This window comes from Acomys minous (assembly GCF_964271855.1).
Source record: "Acomys minous genome assembly, chromosome: 8".
NCBI classification, from domain to species: Eukaryota; Metazoa; Chordata; class Mammalia; order Rodentia; family Muridae; genus Acomys; species Acomys minous.
Genome location: NC_140489.1, coordinates 17,690,439 through 17,712,463, shown reverse-complemented (window position 1 = coordinate 17,712,463; position 22,025 = coordinate 17,690,439). Strand labels below are relative to the sequence as shown.

Sequence of the window (22,025 nt, the reverse complement as noted above, 5' to 3'; positions counted from 1 at the left end):
CTGGGGAAGGATCAGCTCAGGCTGTCCCAATCTCCCCTCTGGCCCCACTCCAACAAGCTGGAGGGAAATAGAAGGTCAGTCCTTGACTTCTTGTCTGCTGTCTGGAGTGCACTGGAAAGAAAGAATCTTGTGAATGTCCTAAGGATGGGCTGAGACCCTTCCCCCAGACACACTCCTTTGTGTCCAAGACAAGCAGAAGCCTCAGAGTGTCTGGGGGTTCCCAGGGTACCTTGGCATGGGATACAACTGAAGGACACTCTCTGGATTGTATAAGTACAGCCTCTAGCTGCTGGTGGATGTGTGGGAGCCAGCCTCTCCCACTAGAACCTCCCCCACATGAGTGCCGTTAAGAAAAGGCTAGTGGAGGTAGAACTCCACAGGTCCATCCGACCCAAAGGTGTTCACTCCTGCCTGTTCCCACCAGCCTCGCAGCTTCCCCATACATCCACATCCATTCACTACTCACAGTGGAGCCATATGCCAACACATGCTGAGTGTGGGAATATACAGGGGTTATCATGGTCTCTCTCGACACCCAATACAGTGTGAGAAATCACAGAGCACGGTGGGTTTATGTGAGTGATGAGAGAACAAGTGAGAGAAGGAGGGAAGCCTCACTTCTTTGGGTTGTCAGCACCAACACTTTTATGCATTCAGTCATCCATCCATCCATCCATCCATCCATCCACCCATCCATCCATCCATCCATCCATCCACCCATCCATCCCATCCACTCTTGTGATTGTAACTAATTGAGAGCTCACTCTACCATAGGCTGTGGACACATAGCAGGTGCTGGTATCGTGCCTGCATCCCAGGAATACCCACCCCCACCAGGAATCCAAGCCACTTCTTGAGGCCTACCTCATCGCCTCAATATAAAAGATGTAAACAAGGCACATACCTAGGTTATAGGGAACCTTTGCCTTTCTGATTCTGGCTTGAGGTCCCGGGAAGCTGCTGTGGAGATGGGGCCCAGCCCACAATCCCCATAAACAGCCTGCTGGGCAAAAACACTGTAGAACCAACCCATGTGTTGAAATAAACTAACATTCCAACGGAGAAGGAAGGGAATACGGGTATCCAAGTGGCTCTGGCACCAGGAGCTTAGCCACGAGGGTCCCAGAGGATGTGCAAGAGCCACGTCAGTGGGGCCTGAGCCGACAGATGGAGGAATCGGCATGCTCACTTAGTGAGTCAGCGGCAAGCTGCGTGCGTGCGGAGTCTGGTGTGATTATATTGCCTGGAGATGCTGAAGTGAGGAGACGCTGTGATACTTACACAATGACAAGACCACCAATAGTGCGTGCCCTTCTCAGAACATCTCCCCATGTTAAGCAACACACAGCTGTAGCGATATGGAATCATAAGCTGGGGACCCGCCTCCCTCTCCTCTCCCTTTGCCACTCTCTCCCCAAGCCTCCCAGCCTGTGCGAAGAACCCACTGAGCATGTGGTGACTGAAGAAGTGTTCCTCTTAAAGGACCACAGGTTTGGAACCAGGCAACAGAAGTGGTACCTCCTTTAGGGAATCAGACACACAGCATCTTCTCTGCTACACTTGCAAGCATCCCACAAACCAATGGCATCCCACACGGCAGATGCTATGACTTGCAGGCATTTAATTCCTGAGCTAGGCTATTATGCAATAATGGTGTGTAAACCTAAGTTTGGGTAAATCTAAAATGTCTAAGCTCTCTCTATAGCATCACGCTGTCTCCCATTGCTTACGGGCATAATAAGCCACTTGATCCAGGTCCTTCAAGAAACAAAGACCCTCTTTTCTGTTCCTAGAAGCAGGAATTATAAACTTGGGGCTCTCTGGTGACACCTTCATGAAGCTGTTATTGGCAATAGTGATGTGATTCCTAGGTTTTTCTAGCTTTGTACATGAGACGAGTGACCTGTAATCATATGATGCTTTCACTTCTTACTTCATTTCTTCTATGGCACAAACAGCTTCTAGGTTGCTGTTTCTTGCATCGCAGCTGGAGCACAGACAAGAGTGAGGATGCCCTCAAGAGACTGTCCACAGCAGAGGAGAGCCTCTCAGGGCGTGCACAGAAATAGCTAAGTGACATTCTGAACCTCCCTGGGGAATTTGGTTCTACAGTCCACTGATGGCATGTTCAATCATCAGGGTGTTTGAAAAGACATCCATGGCTGTCCCCGACAATGAATAAGAAGGTACAGTCACCATCTTCCACTTTCACACATGGGGAAGCATCTCCAAGGCTGAGGTAGAAAAACCACTTAGACCCCGAGGCGTTAGACTAGCCAGGACAATGTAGTGAGACTGTCCTCAAACTGATTTCAAAACTAAATACTTAGTGCTTTCTCTAGGCCTAGTAGGAAATTTTGACCCCATGGTCATCCAGTGGGTACTCTCTGGAGACCTGGAAACATAGCCACTTTGGTCAGAACCATTACAGCAGAGCCAAGTGGGTCTGCTCCACAGTAACGTCCATACTCCATGCCTCTTCTTGCAAAATCACTTTCTTTTCATACACACACACACACACACACACACACACACACACACACACACACAGGGCTGGCTAATTCCAAAATTAAACACAATTAAAAGAGACATGAGCAGACCAAAGCACCGAAGATGAGAGCCAAGAAAAGGACGGAGATAGTTAAGAAAACTGCCATGCCAGGCGCGGGGAAGTGACCTACTGCACGAAGACACCAGAGATTGGTCGAGTCCCAAAAGTGGAGTTTACCCAGCTTATGGGGCCAGTCAGTGCCCTGTGCCTCCACCAGTGCTGACTACTAAAGCTATGGCTACAGTGGGAAGAGAAGCACTCTCTCATGAATGCAGAATTAGTGCCACGCAGCAGACGGTGTCACCATTGGAAACACATGAGTACACCAGAGTTACATCACCTGAATAAGCCAGGTGAGAAAGTGTTAGTAGAAAATCCAGAATCTGCACACACACACACCACTGGGAAGATCTGGAATGTTATAACATTCTGGAGCGCTGGAGGGGACTTGACAAATCAAATGTCCCGGTGAGTTGTGTACATGTGTGCCACAAACCTGTCCTGCATGGGTGAACTCCCCTTCTCAAAACAATGTTTTAAACTGCATAAAACAAAATTCACAGGATTACAAAAGAAGCCTCTGTACTGAAAAAACAGTGATCAAAACATTTTAAAAGACAAACGTGTGGTAAGAGTTCTCTATAAACTTTGATACTGATTCTCTCTCTCTCTCTCTCTCTCTCTCTCTCTCTCTCTCTCTCTCTCTCTCTCTCTCTCTCTCTCTCTCTCTGTGTGTGTGTGTGTGTGTGTGTGTGTGTGTGTGTGTGTGTGTGTGTGTGTGTGTGAGCAGGCATCCAGAAGCCGAGGTCAATGTCTGATACCTCCTCAGTCACTCTCCACCTTACTTTTGGGCCAATGAGCCTGGACCTCACCAATTAAGCTAGACTGGCTGGTCAGTAAACTTCAGAGAGCCTGTCACCGTCTCTCCCATACTGGTGATAGAAGCCTGGGCCACCACGCCCAGCTTTTCCACACGGGTGCTGGGCTCGAACTTGAGTCCTCATGCATAGCAGGCACCTCACAGACCAAGCCCCCTCTCCTCGGCTGTACATATACACACACCTTTATTAGTGCACCAAATAGCAAGACTGAGCAGCAGAGCCAATGTCTTTCACTAAATTCTGGAGTAGTAACAAGCATGAGTAAGATTTCAAAAGTAGTTCAAAGCAACTGTTCCAGCCGAGCCTTTAATCCCAGCACCCAGGAGGCAGAGGCAAACAGATCTCAGTGAGTTCGAGACCAGCCTGGTCTACAAAGCAAGTTCCAGGACAGCCAGGGCTGCACAGAGAAACCCTGTCTCAAAAAACAAACAAACGAAAGAGAAGGTGGGCGAGTTACCCAGCTCCCCAGCCCATAATAGTAACAGACTGAAGGGATGTAGACCATGGAGAGGGGGCTGCCAGTGCACGGGCTTGCTGGAGCAGTTCAAGGGCTTCTGAGGAAAACCAACTGCAGAGCTTCTGCTTCCGTGGGGTGCCACCTCCTCCCCAAGCCTAGCTGGTCCCAAACCCCCTCAGCTACTAAGGAAACCTCTGCGCCACACATTTTCTGAGCCTCAGGCCTGGGTTTCACCTTACAAGCCAAGCTGGAGACCCGGAGAGAAAATACAGAACTCCCACAAAAAGGGAAGGCCTCCAGCTCTTCCCTCGTTTGTGCTAACCACAGACCTGCCCCGCTGTGCCTGGGGTTTCTATGTGCTCTTGGCCTTGTCTTGGGGCTGGAAATAAAAATGCCACATTGGGCCGACTTCCCATGGCTTTGTCTCACAAGTTAAACAAACCAAGCTTTTCTGGCACCTTGAAGCAGATTCTGAGTAAAGTCTCCTCAAGGCTTTGAAGGCCTGCAAAGTGGGTGTGGTCAAGCTCAACTTTGGGTCATGTTTTTAAGGTTTCTAAAGAATTAGGCCTTTGGTACATTTCAGACTCTCTGAATCTTTGTACGAGCTAGCACTTCAAGACCTAGGGCCTGTTCCTTGAGTCATTCCAATTAACATTTAGTGTGTGGCACTCCGTGCAGACTCCAGGTAAGGTGTTTTCATGAAAGCAAGCATGGCCATACCATACCTATTTTACATTTTGTAGACAAAGGCATAAAACTCCAGACCTTAACTACAGGAAGTAGCCAACCAAGAAGAAATCTGGGGCCTTCCATTCCCAGGTCCTCCTGGTCCCGCCTCTGTGCCACAATAGCGATTGCCTGGCCTTCTTGTCTTTCAGCTGCTTGCACGGTATCAGATCTCCCTTCCTTGACCACAGACACCCACCTAATCCCCTCTGTGCCTAAACCAGAGAGCCTGGCATAACTGAGGCACTCTATGAAGTAAATTAGTTGACTAAATACTGGCTGGCTGTCAGGAAAAATAACTCAAGAGCATCTTAGGCCAACTCCATGCATCTTCCAGAAGGATCTGTAATTTCTGCTCTCTGCCCACTCGGTGCCCTAATCACTAACAGCAATGAAAGCCCAGACCAACTAGGGACTAAAAGGCATCGCTTGTAGTCTCAGGAATGGCCAGGAGAGTCCCTGGAGTCCCTGAGAGCAGAGCTCCAGAGACACAGCTTTCTGGGCTGCGGGACACATCACGGATTTGTTACTGGTGGAGTCCTTGACTTGCCACCAAGCCAACGTGGTTAGCAAAGCCAGGCTCATGGGGAATGTCACCCAGAGAGATGACACGTTGAAGCGCATAAGGAATAAACACTCAGAGCCTGGTGGCAATCACATTCCAGGATTGGTTCTCAGAGGCAATATGTTATGAGGAAAAAGTTCCAGGATGGCAGTCTGGACCTAGAAAGCCCGTCACCGAGCCCGCCCCCCCCCCCACTCCTTGCTTTTAGTTTGACATAACCCGGCCCCTACTTTTCCCAGATGGCTCTTAGCTGTCTCAGAACTCTATGTGTATTGTGTGATCTGCACTATGTCTGGGTCCAAGTCAGTGACCTGGGCTCCAATGGCCTTTCGTCCTTGCTAGTTAGCTATGCCTGACTGCCCTCAGCCCCTAGATATCTAAAGAATCTGGTTACCATATCTTCCAGGGGTGGACAAGCTGGGTGACACATTGCATCCAGCCAGGACTCCCAGCAGCCTTGTGGAGCTGGTCACCCTCAAGCCAAGCTGTCATTCTTCTCAGTACAAAACATTCTTGGCTCAGCGACTATGCCCCTGTCCACAAAAGAGTCCCAAGTGATCTAGACTTCTGGCCAGGGACTCGGGAACTCATACCCAAGCCACACTGTTCCAGAACAGCATTTAGTCACCGCCAAAGTGGAACCCAAAACAGAGAAGTCAAGAAGGAAACTCAGAGGTACTGGGGGTTACTGGGGACCCCAAGGCTCTGTCAGCCTGCAGGAAGAGGACACAGGCTAACCAGAGAACGAGGAAGAAGGCTTCTTTGAAAGTAGGTCTGAAATGCAGCAAAGCCAACCTTCATGAGGTGGAGGCGGCCATTAGTTGCCCAGGGTAATCCTCACACTTTACAAAAGGCACCCAGGGCATGACTGGATGGGCGGAAGACCAAAGGCATCATCAAGAAGATGGTTATCCAGAGCATCACACCAGAAGTGGGCCAAGACTCTAGACCTATGTCCAGCTTCTAGAACACCAATGGGGAAGAAAAAACTGGACTACGCTCTGCCACTCCAGACGAACAACTTTGTGTCCACAAGGAAGTGGCAAGGAAAAGACATGGAGTCAGCGACGGAGGCAATTAGCAAAGCCATCCGAATCTGACTCCACGAAAGCAATGGGGAAAGGCATATGTGGGGGGGGGGGGGGAGACGCACGTGTATGTGGATGCATGTGTGTGAGCGTGCACGTAGAGGTCAACATCAGCTAGGTCTTCCTTTCATTATGTTATGTTTTATTTCATGTTCATGCACATGCTTATGCTGCCGTGCCTGTGTGGAGGGCAAAGGGCAATTTGATGGAGTCTGTTCTCTCTTTACCAGGCATGTCGATGACGTAGCGTGTATTTCAGGAATCAACTTGTGTTGCAAGTGCCCTTACCCACTGAGCCATCTCACTGGCCCTCACCTTTTTCTTGTTTTGAGACAGGTCTCTCACTGAACTTGGGGGTTGCCGATTAGGCTACACTGGCTGGCTACCGAGCCCCAGGGATCTGCCTACCTCACTTCCCCAGTGTTAGAGTTAAGGGCATGCGCAGTCCCACGTGGCCTTTCCCTGGAGGTGACGGAGGTCTGAACTCAGGCCCCTGTGCCTGGGAGGCAAGCATTTTGCCCACTCATCTCTCTCCCTAGTCCTGGGAAAAGGGCATTTATAAGACAACCAATATAAACAACATCTAGATATTTCACGGCAAAAATGAATTCTTGATGATATCTGTAGGTTTGATAATGTATTATAAGTTGAATTTGGGGGCGTTTGTTGTTGTTTGTTTGTTTCTTTGTCCTGGAACTCACTCTATAGACCAGGCTGGCCTCGAACTCAGAGATCTGCCTGCCTCTGCCTCCTGAGTGTTGGGATTAAAGGCATGTGCCACCAGCACCCAGCTCATGGGCTTCTTATGAAGAATCTTTATTCTTTTTTTTTTTTAGATAATTCTATAATACTTAAACTGATTTGGCATCTAAAGCTAAAGGAGAGGCGGTGCCTGTGCTAATAACCACTGACCTTAGGTGACAAGTAGAAAACTATCTATTGTGTTCTCCCAACTCTTGTCCAGTTCAAAACTTTACAGAAAAAAAAAATTCTTCAAAAAAAAAAAAATGAGCAAGGACTTTGCTGTTAACACTGACTTCTGTACTGACTCTCTAACAGTGAACCTTTATAGCCCAAACACCAAGTTCCTTATCCAAAGTCTGAATGGTTCAAACTGGGACTCAACCCAATACACAGTGCAACCCACAGACAGGTGTCTTAACTTCTCTCTGCTCTGACTTCCCTGTAGACACAACATAAGTACCAGTTCCACCTGTAGTGCTGAGGCCCCATGACCCTGATACCCAAATATTGAGCCAGCACTTGTGTCACTACTATGACCACTGCTGGTGATGCTGCTAGGTTGGTTTTGATGGGGAGGAGATACATTCAAATTCTCACTGAATTTTCATCACTCACCACTGTTCCCTCCTCAGAGAGGAAGAAGCCCATTGCTCCAGGAACGCCTGTCCTCCTTTGAAGGCCTTCTTCGTACACACACCTGCCCACGTCTTCATCTCTTCCCTGCCAACTTGCTTCCTTTCCTCTGCTCCCAGCCTTCTGCCCCCTGTCCCAGTTCCCTGGTACATCAGTTATAGAGCTGCCCTTCCCAGCCTTTCCCTTGCTCTGGCCTCCTGCCACCACCTCTCACAACACCCATAGGGGCCTCAGCCCTGGTAAGTCAGGAAACGGTGGGGTGGAGTGAAGGGAAGTCAGAACTCAGGACGTATGAATGCATAATACTGGACATTTTGGAAATGGGTGGGCCTGGTGCCAGTCCTTGCTTGGGTTCCCAGATTGTACTGGGCTTACAAAAGGACCATTATTAAAGGTTTCATATGTCTATATAACAGGTTCAGAACCACAAGTGGTATGACGTCAGAGGGGTCACAAGATTAATACGCTTCCCAGCATGCCCTCAATGCCAAGAGCTCTGAGTCCCTGGAAAGAGGTGTGTGGCATGAAGGAAGGCACCCAGGGAGCCCTAGGGCAGAGAGTGCCCAACTGTTCTATAGAAGGGGTTAGTGACATGGCCCAGGACCAGATGAGACTCTTTTCCAACGGCCTGTAATGCTTTCAAACTGTCATCACATCCCCTTTCTCATTGCCATATATACATATGTGGTCAGTCCCTCAGTTCATCTGCCCTCTGATCTGTCTGTCTGTCTGCCTGCCTGCCTGCCTGCCTGCCTGTCTGTCTGTCTGTCTGTCTGTCTCTCTCTCTCTCTCTCTCTCTCTCTCTCTCTCTCTCTCTCTCTCACACACACACACACACACACACACACACACACACACACACACACACCACATCTCCTCTTTGGGGCCATTTATTTTCTTCTAGATGACTAGACTCATATCCTAACTGTGCAATGACCTAACTTGCTGGAGCCTACATTCACCTTTCAAAAAAGTAAGAGGTTGTAGCTAAAGAGTATCCAAAAAGTCTCTTCCGGTTACAGTGGCCTATTGTCCTGCTATGTGTCATAAGGAAGCATGACCCTGTCCTCCCCCCCAAAGTTGTGAAGCACGTGGCTCGATTGGCGTGGTCTCAGTTAACTCTCAGGCAGCACATGCACATGTACCCTGACATACCAGGTCCTCTGAGACCAGCAATAATGCAGAATTGTGAGCTCGAGTATATTCAATTTCCCCTGTAGTACTAACAAGCATATATTTGCATAGTGTTTGTATACACTTAAATGGAAGTGCACACTCATTCACATGAACATATTTATATATTATAATCAGCACAGTCTCTCTAGCTGTTGGTTACAGACCAATACTTCAGAGCCCTGAAACCCACAAAAATATTATTAAGCAGACTGATGGTCTCCCACACTTTTAAGGCCATGGAAAGGAAATATTAGAATTTCAATTCATATTTATTTTTATTGCATTCTTTTAAATTTCCTATTTCTTATGTGTGCTTTATATTTTCAAACCACATGAGTATAACAGGATGCATGTGTCATGTATAAATATGCCTGTAATGGGGATCCAAGTCCAAAGAGATTTGGCAGAGGGGGTACACAGCCAAAAGATTTTGAGCCTTCACTGTCAATCTCTCTTCGCTGTAACTCTCCAAAGCTGGAGACAATTACAGGGATTTAGTCCAACTACTGCCAAAATACTGGGCAGGACCCCAGGCAACTCTCCTCCAAGGCAGCACTGGCAAACGGAACCTGAAGCTCTTTAGGATGCTGCCAGTTTTTTGGCAGCTCATGGCATATGGTATCTACTTTTCCTCCAGAGTCCCCATCAGCAAGGTCCCTTTAGCCATGAGAACATTGGCTCCTACCTAAGAAACCCACATTCTTTTCTAGATCAGCTCAGGGCTTTTCTACAGCAATATTCAGTTTGTTCAATACATAGAAGACAGAGTGCTGGCCTGGAGTCTGACAAGATGCATTGGTTATTTAGTTGAGAAAACATGACATTGATCACCAATGAGATCAAAGAAAGGGATGAATAGATGGATGGTTGGGAGGATGGATGGATGATGGATGGATGGATGGATAGATGGATGGATGGATGATGGGTGGATGATGGATGGATGGGTGATTGATGAATGGATGGATGGATAATGGATGAGTGGGTGAGTGGATGGATGGTTGATGGATGATGCATGTATGCGTTGATCAATTAATATAAAGAAAGAGATCATTAGCTTTCCAGATAACTGTGAAGTAAAGGGCACAACTCAAGTCCTGAGTCAAAATACATATCTGGAAGAGAACATTATGTTGTCGTTAGACAGCAGACCGTTGTCCAATTGGTGCAGTGCACAGCAGCTAGCTCCATTTGGGAAGACACATTAGGTTCTCACAACACTTTTGAGGAAGTGTACCACGTGAGAGGCCAGACACCCAGCTACTCACCCACACACTGGTTGCCTTCATCCATCTGATACCCAAATCGGCAGACAGGGGGCCTTGAAATCGTGGGGTAGTTGGAAGCTGGTACCGGTGGGGCAGCTGCTGGATATGGGCCTGAGTAGGACGTGGAGTAGGGGTTTGAGTAGGGCCCTCGGTATACTGGGTTGGTTCGAGGGATGCACAAATACCCGCCATTTTGGTTGACACACATCATGTCCCCACGGCAAGCCTCAGGGATGGTCCGGCATTCGTCGATATCTGCAGAGGTTATAGAAAGGACAAATGTCAGCAGCCCCCTCCACCAAACTGAGCATGTGCGTACTGAAGCAAAGCAGATTGACGGGAATGACCCTCTAACACTTCCTCTGACTTGGCAATCTGAGTTCCCCAGCATCATCAGCCAACTGACTCCAGGCGACCCCTGGTACAAGGCATTAACTCGTTAAACCCTCTCACCACTAGTGACCCCTGATCCACAGAAGTCTGGACTGTTGTTGACTTCATATTTTTCTTTAGAGAACACCACATTTGAAACCAGGGCAAACGTATTCTTTTTTTTTTTTTTTAATAACTAAACATTTTTTATTTTTTACATATACATTTATATTATTACACATATATACAATAAACTACCTATAGCAAGAAGAACCATGACACAATCAGGAATTTAATACATAAGAATATAGCAAATTGAAACACCCTTGATTTACATAAAGAAAGCAACAGTAAAAACTAGAAGAGAGTGTTTGTCTGTGCATGTGAAAGCGTGTCAGGTACTCTCCTGTGCGTTTCGTATACTCTGAAAACATGAGAGCAGGCTAAGACTCATTCCCATTTCTATTCAAAGTAATAGCTGGGCAAAAAAGAAAGAGACTTTTACACCCAGAAAGACAAGGCTTGGCTCAGAGTCAATAGCTTGCTGAGAAATCAGGGCATTGCTTTCAAGTCAGCTATGCAGTGCCAACAAAACAGGACCACATCTAGCCCCAGTGGAGATTGGCTCATACTGGAAGGAGAGTGTAGAAAAATCAGCCTTGTTAAGGTGAGGCAAGGGAGGTCCCAACTCTGTCTGCAGTGGGCAGCAGACCTGGTTTTGGGTGCTGCCATCAGCTCTGGATCCTGCTCTGTGTGGGACTGGAGGGGCAGCAGCAGCGGCGGGGAATGCCTGGATCCAGACAGCTCGCCCACCACGCCATCTACAAACACTGTGGTTCAGAGCACACTGCTCTGTTCTCTAGTGAAAGTGATGGGCTGGAAGAGAAGCCACGCCCTCCTTGCCCTATAGTGCATCCTTGAACCAAAATGGTTTATACTCTAAATTCAAGGATGAGCCTGGTCCTTCCAGGGTTTAATTCATTCTTTCAAGCCATCTATTTTCCCTCCGATTCTCAGTTGATGTGACTCAGGACAGACAAATGATTTGTCCTAAATCACGTCTAATTAAGAAGCTAACTATCCCCCAATGTGGGGCCAAGCCTTATGCTCCCCACAGCCTCTATGCTCCACCCACAACACGCCATGCCTGAAGGCCCTTTGCATCCCTAGTCTTTGCCTACGTTGTTGCTTCCGCCGTGGACTGAGATTTCTCAGCGTCCTATTCCTCTTTCAATACCTAATTCAAACTGGCCCCTGACTCCTTGCTGAGTCTGGGCATAGAGCCTTCCTCTCAACTGCAGCTTTCAGGGTCCATGCTGTTACCAACTTGTCACAACAGTCACTGTGTCTACGTTTCTCTCCACTAGACGGCATGCTGAGAGGATGCCCTTCTTCAAAGTACTTCCTCATTCCTGGGTCACAGGGCTGATGTCATCCAGCTTGCCAATCAGATAGCTTAAAGAGGGAACAGTCACCCTGCATTGTGCCAAGGGACACCCAGTGTAGTTAAGTAGTTAAAAGTGGAAGAGGCAGGAGACGTGGTCAGAGAAGTCATAATGGAAGAAGGGACCCGTAAGTGTGAATATCACGTGACTGCTTAGAGTGGTGGTACAGGCTACCAACCAAGGAATGAATGCAGTTTCTAGAAGTCGGGAAACACTTTGCCAGACAGAAAGACAGAAGACATGCAGCCTATAACTTCAGGAGGGTGGATCCCACCAACTTCTCGCACAGCAAAGTGATGCTCTCTCTCTCTCTCCCTCTCTCTCTCTCTCTCTCTCTCTCTCTCTCTCTCTCTCTCTTTTTCCCCACCCCCCACCCCCCGCCCCTTTAGCCCTGGAGAAACCCAGCCCTGCCAATGCTTTAATATTCACCTGGTAGACAGACAGCAGATGTTGAGCCTCTAACCTAGAAGGCTCTTGGATCTTAAATGAGCATAAGCTACTCTGCTTGTGGAGCCTTGAGGAGCCAGTGCTGGGGAACAGATCCCACAGAAATGCTTGTTGAGGATAGAGGCAGTTCTTTGACCCTGGACAGTGCTTAGCACAAAGAACATAACCCACAAGGATGTCATTAGCTCAGACATTCCATCACTGTGTTCTTCCACGGAGAAGGCAAATAAAGATTTGACAGCATTGGACAACAGCTGTGGAAGAAGCCTAATTGCAATTGGGCTGTCCCTGAATGTCCCCAAGTTGCAAGGGACTGTCAACATCACATACCTAAACACTGTCCTGTCTGGCGGTCCAGGTCGAAGCCGTTTGTGCACTGTTGCTATAGAGAAGGAAAGAAATGAAACAGGTCAGGTCACTTGACTTGCATTCTTTGTCACTATAAAAGCATCATAGAGCATCAGGAAAATGGAGTAAAAGGAAAGGGGGAAAGGCACACATGACACCCACAGGGGGAGTAGGTCTCTATTTGCAAGTGTTTCCTTACAACCATAGCACACTTAGTGTTGTTTTTCAAACCTTCTATATCAGTGCTTTGCCACCCCCACTTGCTGCAACTTGAGGGTTTTGTTATGCCCACGGGGCAGTAATGGCCACATATGAAGCCACAATGCAACAGCCTCACTTCCAGGGAAGGGGACTCGCCCAGTGCTGCCCACCTCTCTTCCATAGAACTTGAAATAAACTCTTTGTCCCCTACAAAATCCACCCCCCCCCCCGACTTTCAGTTGTGTTCATAAAACAAAAGCTACATGGCAGATGTGTGCGGCCCATTTTCTAAGCAAAGCAGATGGGGGCATGCCTTCATTCCTACTCCAGCAAGGCAGTGACACAAAGGACACAATCAATGAGAGTTGTGATTTTACCCATAACCTGAGCAGTAAATGTGTGTTATTTTTGTTGTTGTTTAGTTTAGTTTTGTTTTGTTTTGTTTTGTTTAGAAGATAAAAATCTCAGTATGTAGTTCAGGCTGGCCTTGAACTGAGTGCCTTCCTGCCTCTGCTTCCCAAGTGCTGTTTACTTCTATATATTTGGTTGTGGACTAAGCCATCTTTCCTGCCTTGGCTACAAACTTTTAAAAAGCTGAACTGGTAACAGTTTGAGAGCCCCTTGCAGGTGCCTAAAGTCTGGCATAGGAATTAAGTCCAATGTCTAAGGTTATGGTACCCCCATCACTAGACACCCCTCCAGCCTCAAGGTTGGGGTTCCCTGGGCTGTGGCAAGATTTGATGAGATTCGGAGCCTGGCCAGTGATACTGCTAAGGGTTCCAGGCCTTAGGGCCTCAGGACAGAGGGTCCAGAAGAGCTAGGGATCTGTACCATAGAACTCAGGAGACCAGGTCCCAGCCCTGCTCTTCAGCTCAGGGCTGGGGTACAATGGGCCAAGGATCGCTTTACCCAACTCCTAATTCTCACTGGAGCCCTTACTCTCCTCATTTTTCTTCCTTTTGCCTCAGTTTCTGTATCCAGAAAATAGGGTAATCTTACAAAGAGGAAATATGTTATCATAAGTGCCGAAGTGCCTATACTAATTAACATGATCTGTGACTAGATCTTTGTTTTGTTTTGTTTTGTTTTGTTTTGTTAGACAAAGTTTCTCTGTGTAGCCTTGGCTGTCCTGGACTCACTTTGTAGACCAGGCTGGCCTCGAACTCACAGCAATCCACCTGCCCCTGCCTCCCAAGTACTGGGATTAAAGGTGTGCGCCACCACACTGGGAGGGAATAGATATCTTTATCTGTAATGCTTGGGGCTAGATTAGAAGACACCAAGGTCCCTGTGAGATCTAAGATTCTTTGATATTCTCTTCTTAAGCTCTTCCTGTCTCCAATGGCCTGAGTGTATCCAGTGGACTTTGAATTACTTCATAATCCCTCCCCTTTCCTCACGCCAATATATTTTTCAGTGCTGGGCATCAAAGCTATGGCCCTAGGCACGCTGGCCAGGTGTTCTGCCCGCCCCCACCTGCAGCCCTCAGCCTAACTCAGAAATGAAGCTGTCTTTATTTCCTTTCCGCAAAGCCACACAGGAGGGCCACGCCGATCCATCTGAACAGTGGTTCTCAATCCTCCTAATGCTGTGACCCTTTAATAGAGACCCTCACTTTGCTCCTTCATAACTGTAACTTGGCTCCTGTTATGAATCCTAATCTAACTGTCTGCTTCCTGATGGTCTTAGGCGACCCCTGTGAAAGGATCATTCAACCATCCCCACCCCCACACCCCAAAGGGGTCATGGCCCACAGGTTGAGAACCACAGATCTGGAGGACTCCTCCCACATTGCTTGGAGCTGATACAACTGGTCGACCCTCCCTGTGGCTTTACGGATGAGATACTGAAACTTCTCTCAGACCCTTGCCTTGAACCCAATGTCATTGTCCCTTTCACACTCCTCCCAGAGATAGGGATACCGCGCCCCCCCCCCCCGACTCCAGGTTGCTGAACTACCCAGCCTCACATACTGTACATCGGAATGTTTTGGGGGAACCTCTACTTCCTACCCACCTCCCTCCCTAGGTGTTGTATAGGTAGAGACACACATTGACCTAGCCATTGGCAAGCATCCGAGGAACACCCCGACCAGAAACGTCACAGTGGACTATAATTTAAGTTAAAGAGTCTGCTTGCAGGACACGGCCTTGGGTTTGAAGCCAGGATACTAAGATCCAATCCCAGCCTTGCCACTGGGAACCTACATCACCCTGCCTCCAAGTGGGGAGTGAACTGCAGAGTGCTCCCCCATTCATATAATCCTGGGGTTCTGAAATGCATGGCTGGACTCCTTCACCCAAGCTTTGTGACAAGCTTCTGGATAGCTTGAAACCTTACCTGTGCATTCCCAGGATGCGGAAGCCAGAGTGCTAGGATGGTAACCGTGAGTATCCTGTGGGAGGTGAGAAACTGAGAGTGAGTGCCCAGGATGTTCAGGTCCAGGAAACCCGGATCTCCTGCTACCCAGGCATTTAGCTGGTGGCTTTCCCATGTGCTTGCAAGCGGGTAGGGCACACTCAGCAGAGCCCAGTGTGGCTTCCAGACCTCTAATCTAACCCCACAAGAGCCAGCCTCTTAGGATTGCTTTGTGTGTTGGGATAATGAGTTAGGTCGTGTGCTTGAGTGCAAGGCTTTGCAGCTTAGGAACAAAAGTCCAAAGACCCACAGCTGTGGCATCAACCAGTTGTCTTGGTCTTTCATTTGTCTGCATGGGGATTGCCTGAGTTAAGCATTCTTAAGACATGGCTGCAATCCAGGCGTGGTAGTGCACACCTGTAATCACAGCACTCAGGGAGGCAGAGGCAGGTGGATCTCTGTGAGTTCGAGGCCAGCGTGGTCTACAAATTGAGTCCAGGATAGGCAAGGCTATACAGAGAAACCTTGTCTCAAAAAAAACCACACACACAGAAAAAGTACATGACTGCAGAGCCAAGAGCCACCATGTCTTCAAACCATGAAGGCTAGAATATGAGGTGCCTTGCATTTGCAGGAAGTCACTTAACCAGACTTCACACATGTGAAGACCTGGGCTTGAGTGGCCCAAGAAGCCAGGGTCCACCCTAGCACGTGGCTTGTGAGAAGCGCCATCCCAGAGGGCAGAAGACTGAGGAGCCCATGCAATCCTCAGAAGAAAAAAGGCAGTGGGAGACAGCAGAAAATGCCAGGACAGCATGGCTCAGCCAACATGGCCATCCACAAGCCAGTAAACATTTCTGCCTGTGGGTAATTTGGTTTTTGGGGTTTTGTTTTGTTTTGTTTTGTTTTGGGGTTTTTTTTTGTTTTTGTTTTTGTTTTTTTGCTGTGGCTAACCTTTGGTCTGGTGAAACTGTGGTCATCACCAGTATGCTTTAAACCTTCAAAGTCTATGTCACTCATACTTATTAAGATGGCTGTCTGTGCAGTATGCGTGTATGTGTGCATGTGTGTGTGTGTGTTAACCTGTGGGTGCATGTGTGTAAGTTGCATATGCACATGTGTGTGTCCATATGGAGGCCACCAGTTGGCATCCAGTGTCTTCCTCAGTCACTCTCTGCTTCTACTAATCAGGGCCTCTTACTTGTACTCAGAGCGAGCAAATGCTCATACATACAAAATAACTCTTTGATCTTAAAAAAAAAAACAAAAACAAAACAAAACAGAAAGTACAGGAAGAATGTAGAGAGATCACAGCTCTTGTGCGCTGCTGTTAGGAATGTAAAACTGGTGCGGCTGCACAGTGCCTTCACGCCTGTAACCCAGCAGATGCACCCCAGAGTGTACTCCCTGGGGAACTGTGTCCAGAACCCAGCAGACACATACGCACCCAGGGTCACAGGAGCATTTTGTACACTGACTAAAAGTGATGCGATCTAAAGCTCTGTGTATAAATGGCTAAACAAAACATGATCACACGTATGCATGTGTACACGCACGCGCACACACACACGCAGAGCAATGTTATTCAGACAAAATGGCAAGTTGGACACAACACAATATGGAAAGCTAGGCACATTGCTATGTGCTTGTAGTCTTAGCTGCTTCAAAAGGCTAGAGTGGGAAGGAAGGTGTCACTGGAGCCCAGGAGTTCAAGGCCAGCCTACGAAGTATAATGAGGTCCTAGCTACAAATTAATTAATTAAAAACATGCAAAAGGGGCAGAGGACAAGGCTCTGAAACTGATGACCTGATCACCAGGACCATGAAGTGAAAGGAGAGAACCAGCTCCTGAAAGCTGTCCTCTGGCCTCACCCAGGCACCACAACACAGGCTTCCCACCAAACACATGCACACATAGGTAAATGCAATTAAAATATAACATGTGTGACAACATGGATGGGGACACCATGGTGAAACAAGTGACTCACACAAAAACATGTAGAATTCAACTTCTATCAGGTACCCCCAGAGTTTTCAGACTCAAAGAGAAAAATGGTGGCTCCCAGGGTCATGGGCTGAGGAGGCAGGGAGGGTGGTAGTCAGTAGGTACAGTGTTTCCTTAATTTTTTTTTACTTTTGTGGCTTGAGGTGATTTTTTTGTTTTGTTTTGTTTTGTTTTGAAACAAGGCCTTCACTCTGTAGCCCAGGCTAGCCTATGCTCACAATATGACCCATGCTGTCCTTAAACCTGTGGCAATTGTACTCCACCTTCCTGGGTGTTAGGATTACTAGACACGAGATGCTACAGACAGGTTGTTTTTGTTTGTTTGTTTGTTTGTTTGTTTGTTTTTAAAGACAGGGTCTCCCCAGGTGTGGTGGCACACGCCTATAATCCCAGCACTCGGGAGGCAGAGGCCGGTGGATCGCTGTGAGTTCGAGGCCAGCCTGGTCTACAAAGTGGGTCCAGGACAGCCAAGGCTACACAGAGAAACCCTGTCTCAAAAAAACCAAAATAATAGTAATAATAATAATAATAATAATAATAATAATAATAATAATAATAATAAAAGACAGGGTCTCATGTAATTCAGGCTAACCTCAAACTGCCTATGCAGCCAAAGTCGGCTCTGAACTCCTGATTCTCCTGCCTCTACTCCCAAAGGCTGGAATGGCAGCATGTGCTGGAGTGCACCACAACACAGGGTAGGGAACAAGAGCTGTTTTTGTCACAGAGTCTGGTCCTATAAGCAAGTGAGTGTATGTAACACTACCAACGTAGACACTTAACGCAGGAAAGATGGAAGGCAATGCAAAATCTACGCAGATGAACCAGTCTGTTGCCAGTTTGCTCAGTTTGCTAGTATTTATCCCAACAACTACTGCACAGACACCAGGCAGAAGAGCTACAGAGATGTGACCCAGGTGCCATACACCTGAGCTGGCTGCTCTGCAGCATGGGCCAAGAATGCTAGCAAAACCCAGTAGATGCCAAGGGTCAGTCAGGAGGGGGCTCCCTGAAGGAGGAGGTGATCTTGAATGCTCCTCAGCATGGCTCTGGACTTGGTCTGAGGCTTGCTATTACCCACCCTGTATCATGGCTTTATAGTACCCCCGCCTTTTTTAATAATGAGTGCTCAGCGGATAGCAAGCTCATTCACATCCCTGGCACGTGGCTCAGGAGGAACAGCAGTAGGTAGAGGACCCTGAGGAAAAGTGGTACCCGGACGAAACTGAGCCTGGTGCAGACTGGAAGATGCAAAACCCCTGTCCTTCATGTAGCCCCCGAACCAATCCTGAGCAGACAAGCTTTCATGTCATCTCAGCGCCTGTGTGAGCCAGGTTCTCCAGCCCTGGAGACAGCTCTGACCTTATAAAGTGCAGAGCCAAATCCTGGGGCTTTCTGATATTTGCAAAAGCCAGACTTTCTATCTGGAAGGAATGAGAGAACGACAACAAACGCATTTTCCAGTCTGTATATTATGAATTTCAATGTTTTCCTGTTTCTTCACATGAAGTTTCCTCTCAGGTGGTTATAAAATCCCGTCTCGTTTATGTTGGAGATGGAACAGCCTGACTGCATACAGCCGAGTTCAAGAGCGACTGGAAAAGACGCGCTAACCCCACCGGCTTCTCCTCCCTAACCCCCCCCCTCCCCATTCCTTTTGGCGAGAGCCAGCCCAGGGCCAGCCAGCCCCAAGCCCAACCTCCTGGAAGAACTGTGGCTGGGTCCTGGGGGCCAAATAAGCTCCAGGCTAACAACGGGGAGGGAGGCTTTCCAGAAAGAAATAGTACCCAGCTCTGCTGCACCCACAGTCTCAGCAATAGCTGTACCTTGTCCTGAAAACCCTTAAAACTCCCAAAATGAAGCATAATTAATACCAGAGAGGAGGAAAAACTGTCTCAAACCTTCTCTTTTGAATCTGAGTCTGCCATAAAAAAAATAAGTAAATAAAAAATAAAATAAAGTGGCGGGGGCGGGGGACACTCTCCAATTATCAGAATTGTCTGTCATTGGCAGACATTGCTGGTCAGCTAGCTGGGGATTCAGGATGACAGTATTACTATGGCTTACCATAATATGGCTCAGGTTGTATTAGCATGCATGCACCCTCCCACATGCAAACACGCACAGAGAAAAGTGTGTAGATCTATGCAGGACAGCTATATTTTCAAGAGACGCTGGCGAAAGGCAGAACAGATGTCATCCTTAAACTTCCTCAAGGCTCAAGGATTACTTGTCTGGAATTGCAATTTCCGCAAAGAACAGCAAAAACATTTGCTTACATGCGTCTCTGTCTGCAGTGTCCACTGTTCATTGGCTCGAAACTTCTGCGCCCCATGCCCTCTGTGAATCGCACACATAGAGCAAACGCAAGCAGGGGGTGTTCAGAGACTCCGTCTGCCTGTCTCGCAGCAGTTGCCGCAGAGCGATTGCTGGTGCTGTATCCAGCGGTCTCGCAAATTTAAAAAATATGTAGTGTGATATTTTGCAAAGTGCGCACAAAATTGCTGCCCTTTCCAACAAGAAAGAGGAATGATCCAGAGAAGTCGTCTGCAGCCCTCTCTCAAGATGTTTACGCCTGACACTTAGAAAAATCCCCACTCCCAAATCAAAGTTTCGAGATGGGCGCAGCTTTTTGTAATCAACAGTGCCATTGCATCACTAGCTAAAAGTCTTTTCCAGTGCCCTGACACAGGCGGAATCTCAGCCATAGCCATTTTCCACCCATCAGGTCTGGAGTTAGGTTTCCCGAGCCTGGAGAAAGACAGTTTCTGGCGCCTTCCGACCTACCTTTTTAATGCTGGCATGTCCAAGATGCGCGGGAGGAGAGACTATGCGAGGAAGGCAGGCTCTGCGGCGGGACCAAGGCGGCTAGGTTCCAGAGGGGCCGAGCGGACTGCGCGGAGGGCCGGGGCTGTGCCGGGTGCTGGGAGCCACTGCAGAGCCCTAGCCGCCGGCACCTGGTTTCGCTTAACCCCCTTCAGTAATTCAGCATTAAGCCAATTGGAAAAGGAATGTTAAAAATGAACACTTCATTTTCTAAGTATGTTAAACAATGCAAATGGGGCCTCGGTCTGGACACAGCTGGTTCAGATTACAGCGCTCACCAACTGGCTAGACTCCTCACAACAATCTTGGGGCGTCTGCCAGGGCCAAGTGCTCGGCAGCGGCGGCGCTGGGAGGGGAGCCCGGCAGAGCTTGGGGCTTGGGGGCGCCCAGCCTCCCCGGGGCGGAGCGGGGCTCGCGCGAGGGGGCGTGTCATCAGGCCCTGTGGCAGCCGGGACTTGAACTCACCACCAAAGTAGCTACAGGGACGAGAGAGGTTGAGATCAATTGGTAACCTGAGGCTTTAGAGCAACAGATGGGACAAGCACGACGTCCCCAATCAAAGATGTGGGGCAGGAGCAGATGGGGAAGAGGAAGAGAAGGGAGGCTGCCGGAGAGCAAGGCAAGGCTGCGAATCTCAACAGAGAAGGTCTTTCCTTGGCCACCCTCACCTCGTTCTCCTAGGCTTTTTCTTGCTTTGATTAGTTGGCATCCCTGGGCTTCAGAGTAAAAAGTTGGTTTGTAAAAGACAAAGACGAAAAACCTGGGGAATGGTGGGCCCCGGAGGGCCTCTCTCCTCTCTTCCATCCTCCCTCTTTTTTGTTTTCTAGCTCGAACCCCTCTATCAGGTGCAAAAGTGTCAAAGACTTGACGGAATTGCTGCACTGCAAGCCCTCCTTTCCTCCATCTCCTCTCGGGCCCCTCAATTGCCCGACCTACAGACCAGAAAGCAGAGGGAAGACGGCCCCTCTCCCTACCACGCCTCTGGGCAGTAGGAACTAGTTCAGTGTCCTTGGAGGTGGACTTCCCCGCTGCCACACAGCTCTCAGAGATGCCAGCAAGTCTCAGAAGTCTACATCTTTATTTAGCCGTTCCTAAGGATGCTGTTAAGAAAACAGAATCCTGGGCCGGGTGTGGTGGCGCACGCCTTTAATCCCAGCCCTTGGGAGGCAGAAGCAGGCGAATCAATGTGAGTTCGAGGCCAGCCTGGTCTACAAAGCGAGTCCAGGACAGTCAAAGCTACACAGAGAGACCCTGTCTCGAAAAAAATAAATAAACAAACAAAACACACACACAAAAAAAACAGAATCCCAAAGCCTCCTTAGGCTAAACAAAAGCAGCCAAATTTGATGCTGCTGAAGAGAAGAGAGAGAGAGAGAGAGAGAGAGAGAGAGAGAGAGAGAGAGAGAGAAGTTTAGGTACATCTCACTCACAGGGTTGTGTATCTCTCCTATTGTTCTAATAATTAGGAATATAAACAACTTTAAGGCCCACAATTTGCCACCAAGGAAGCTAAAAAAGAGAATTTCAGAATTTGGAAATGAATGTGAGTAACCAATCAAAATAGCTAGACACCTAAGTGTACGCACTCTAGCCAGCTCTGTGCCTGGGAGGGAGTACACAGGGCCACTCAAGTACCCCTGGTGGTAATTTCTGATCTGCTGCACACAAGGAATGCAGACTGAGGCTTCATGAAGTTATGCTATAACATGTTTCAAAATGCACGAACACTGAAGGAGTTCCAATATATTTTATAGTTCTAATAGTAGAATATTAATAGTCACCCAGACCGATTTAGTAGATTAATATAAAAACTATGGTCGTAGGGACTGGAGAGGTGGCTCAGCAGTTAAAAGCACTGGCTGCTCTTGGAGAAGACCTGGGTTCGATTCCCAGTACCCACATAGTGGGTCAAAACCATCAGTAAATTCCGTTCCAGG

General features: G+C 48.2%; 1 protein-coding gene across 2 annotated transcripts in view; it reads right to left on the bottom strand.

The window, feature by feature from the left end:
* Nucleotides 1-20,441, bottom strand: part of FBLN5 (fibulin 5) — a 71,926-nt gene extending 51,485 nt beyond the window's left edge. Inside the window, exons 1-4 of one of the 2 annotated variants that reach the window (XM_084792567.1) lie at nt 20,050-20,441; nt 15,240-15,294; nt 12,681-12,732; nt 10,087-10,341 (exon numbers count right to left, since the gene is read on the bottom strand). In XM_084792567.1, coding sequence (XP_084648693.1) covers nt 10,087-10,341; nt 12,681-12,732; nt 15,240-15,294; nt 20,050-20,066 — 379 coding nt within the window. In that variant the 5' untranslated portion in view covers nt 20,067-20,441. Of the gene's footprint in view, nt 1-10,086; nt 10,342-12,680; nt 12,733-15,239; nt 15,295-19,541; nt 19,840-20,049 lie in introns of those variants that run through there. The other variant, XM_084792566.1, reaches the window with a different exon arrangement.
* Between the last annotated feature and the right edge of the window lie 1,584 nt (nt 20,442-22,025).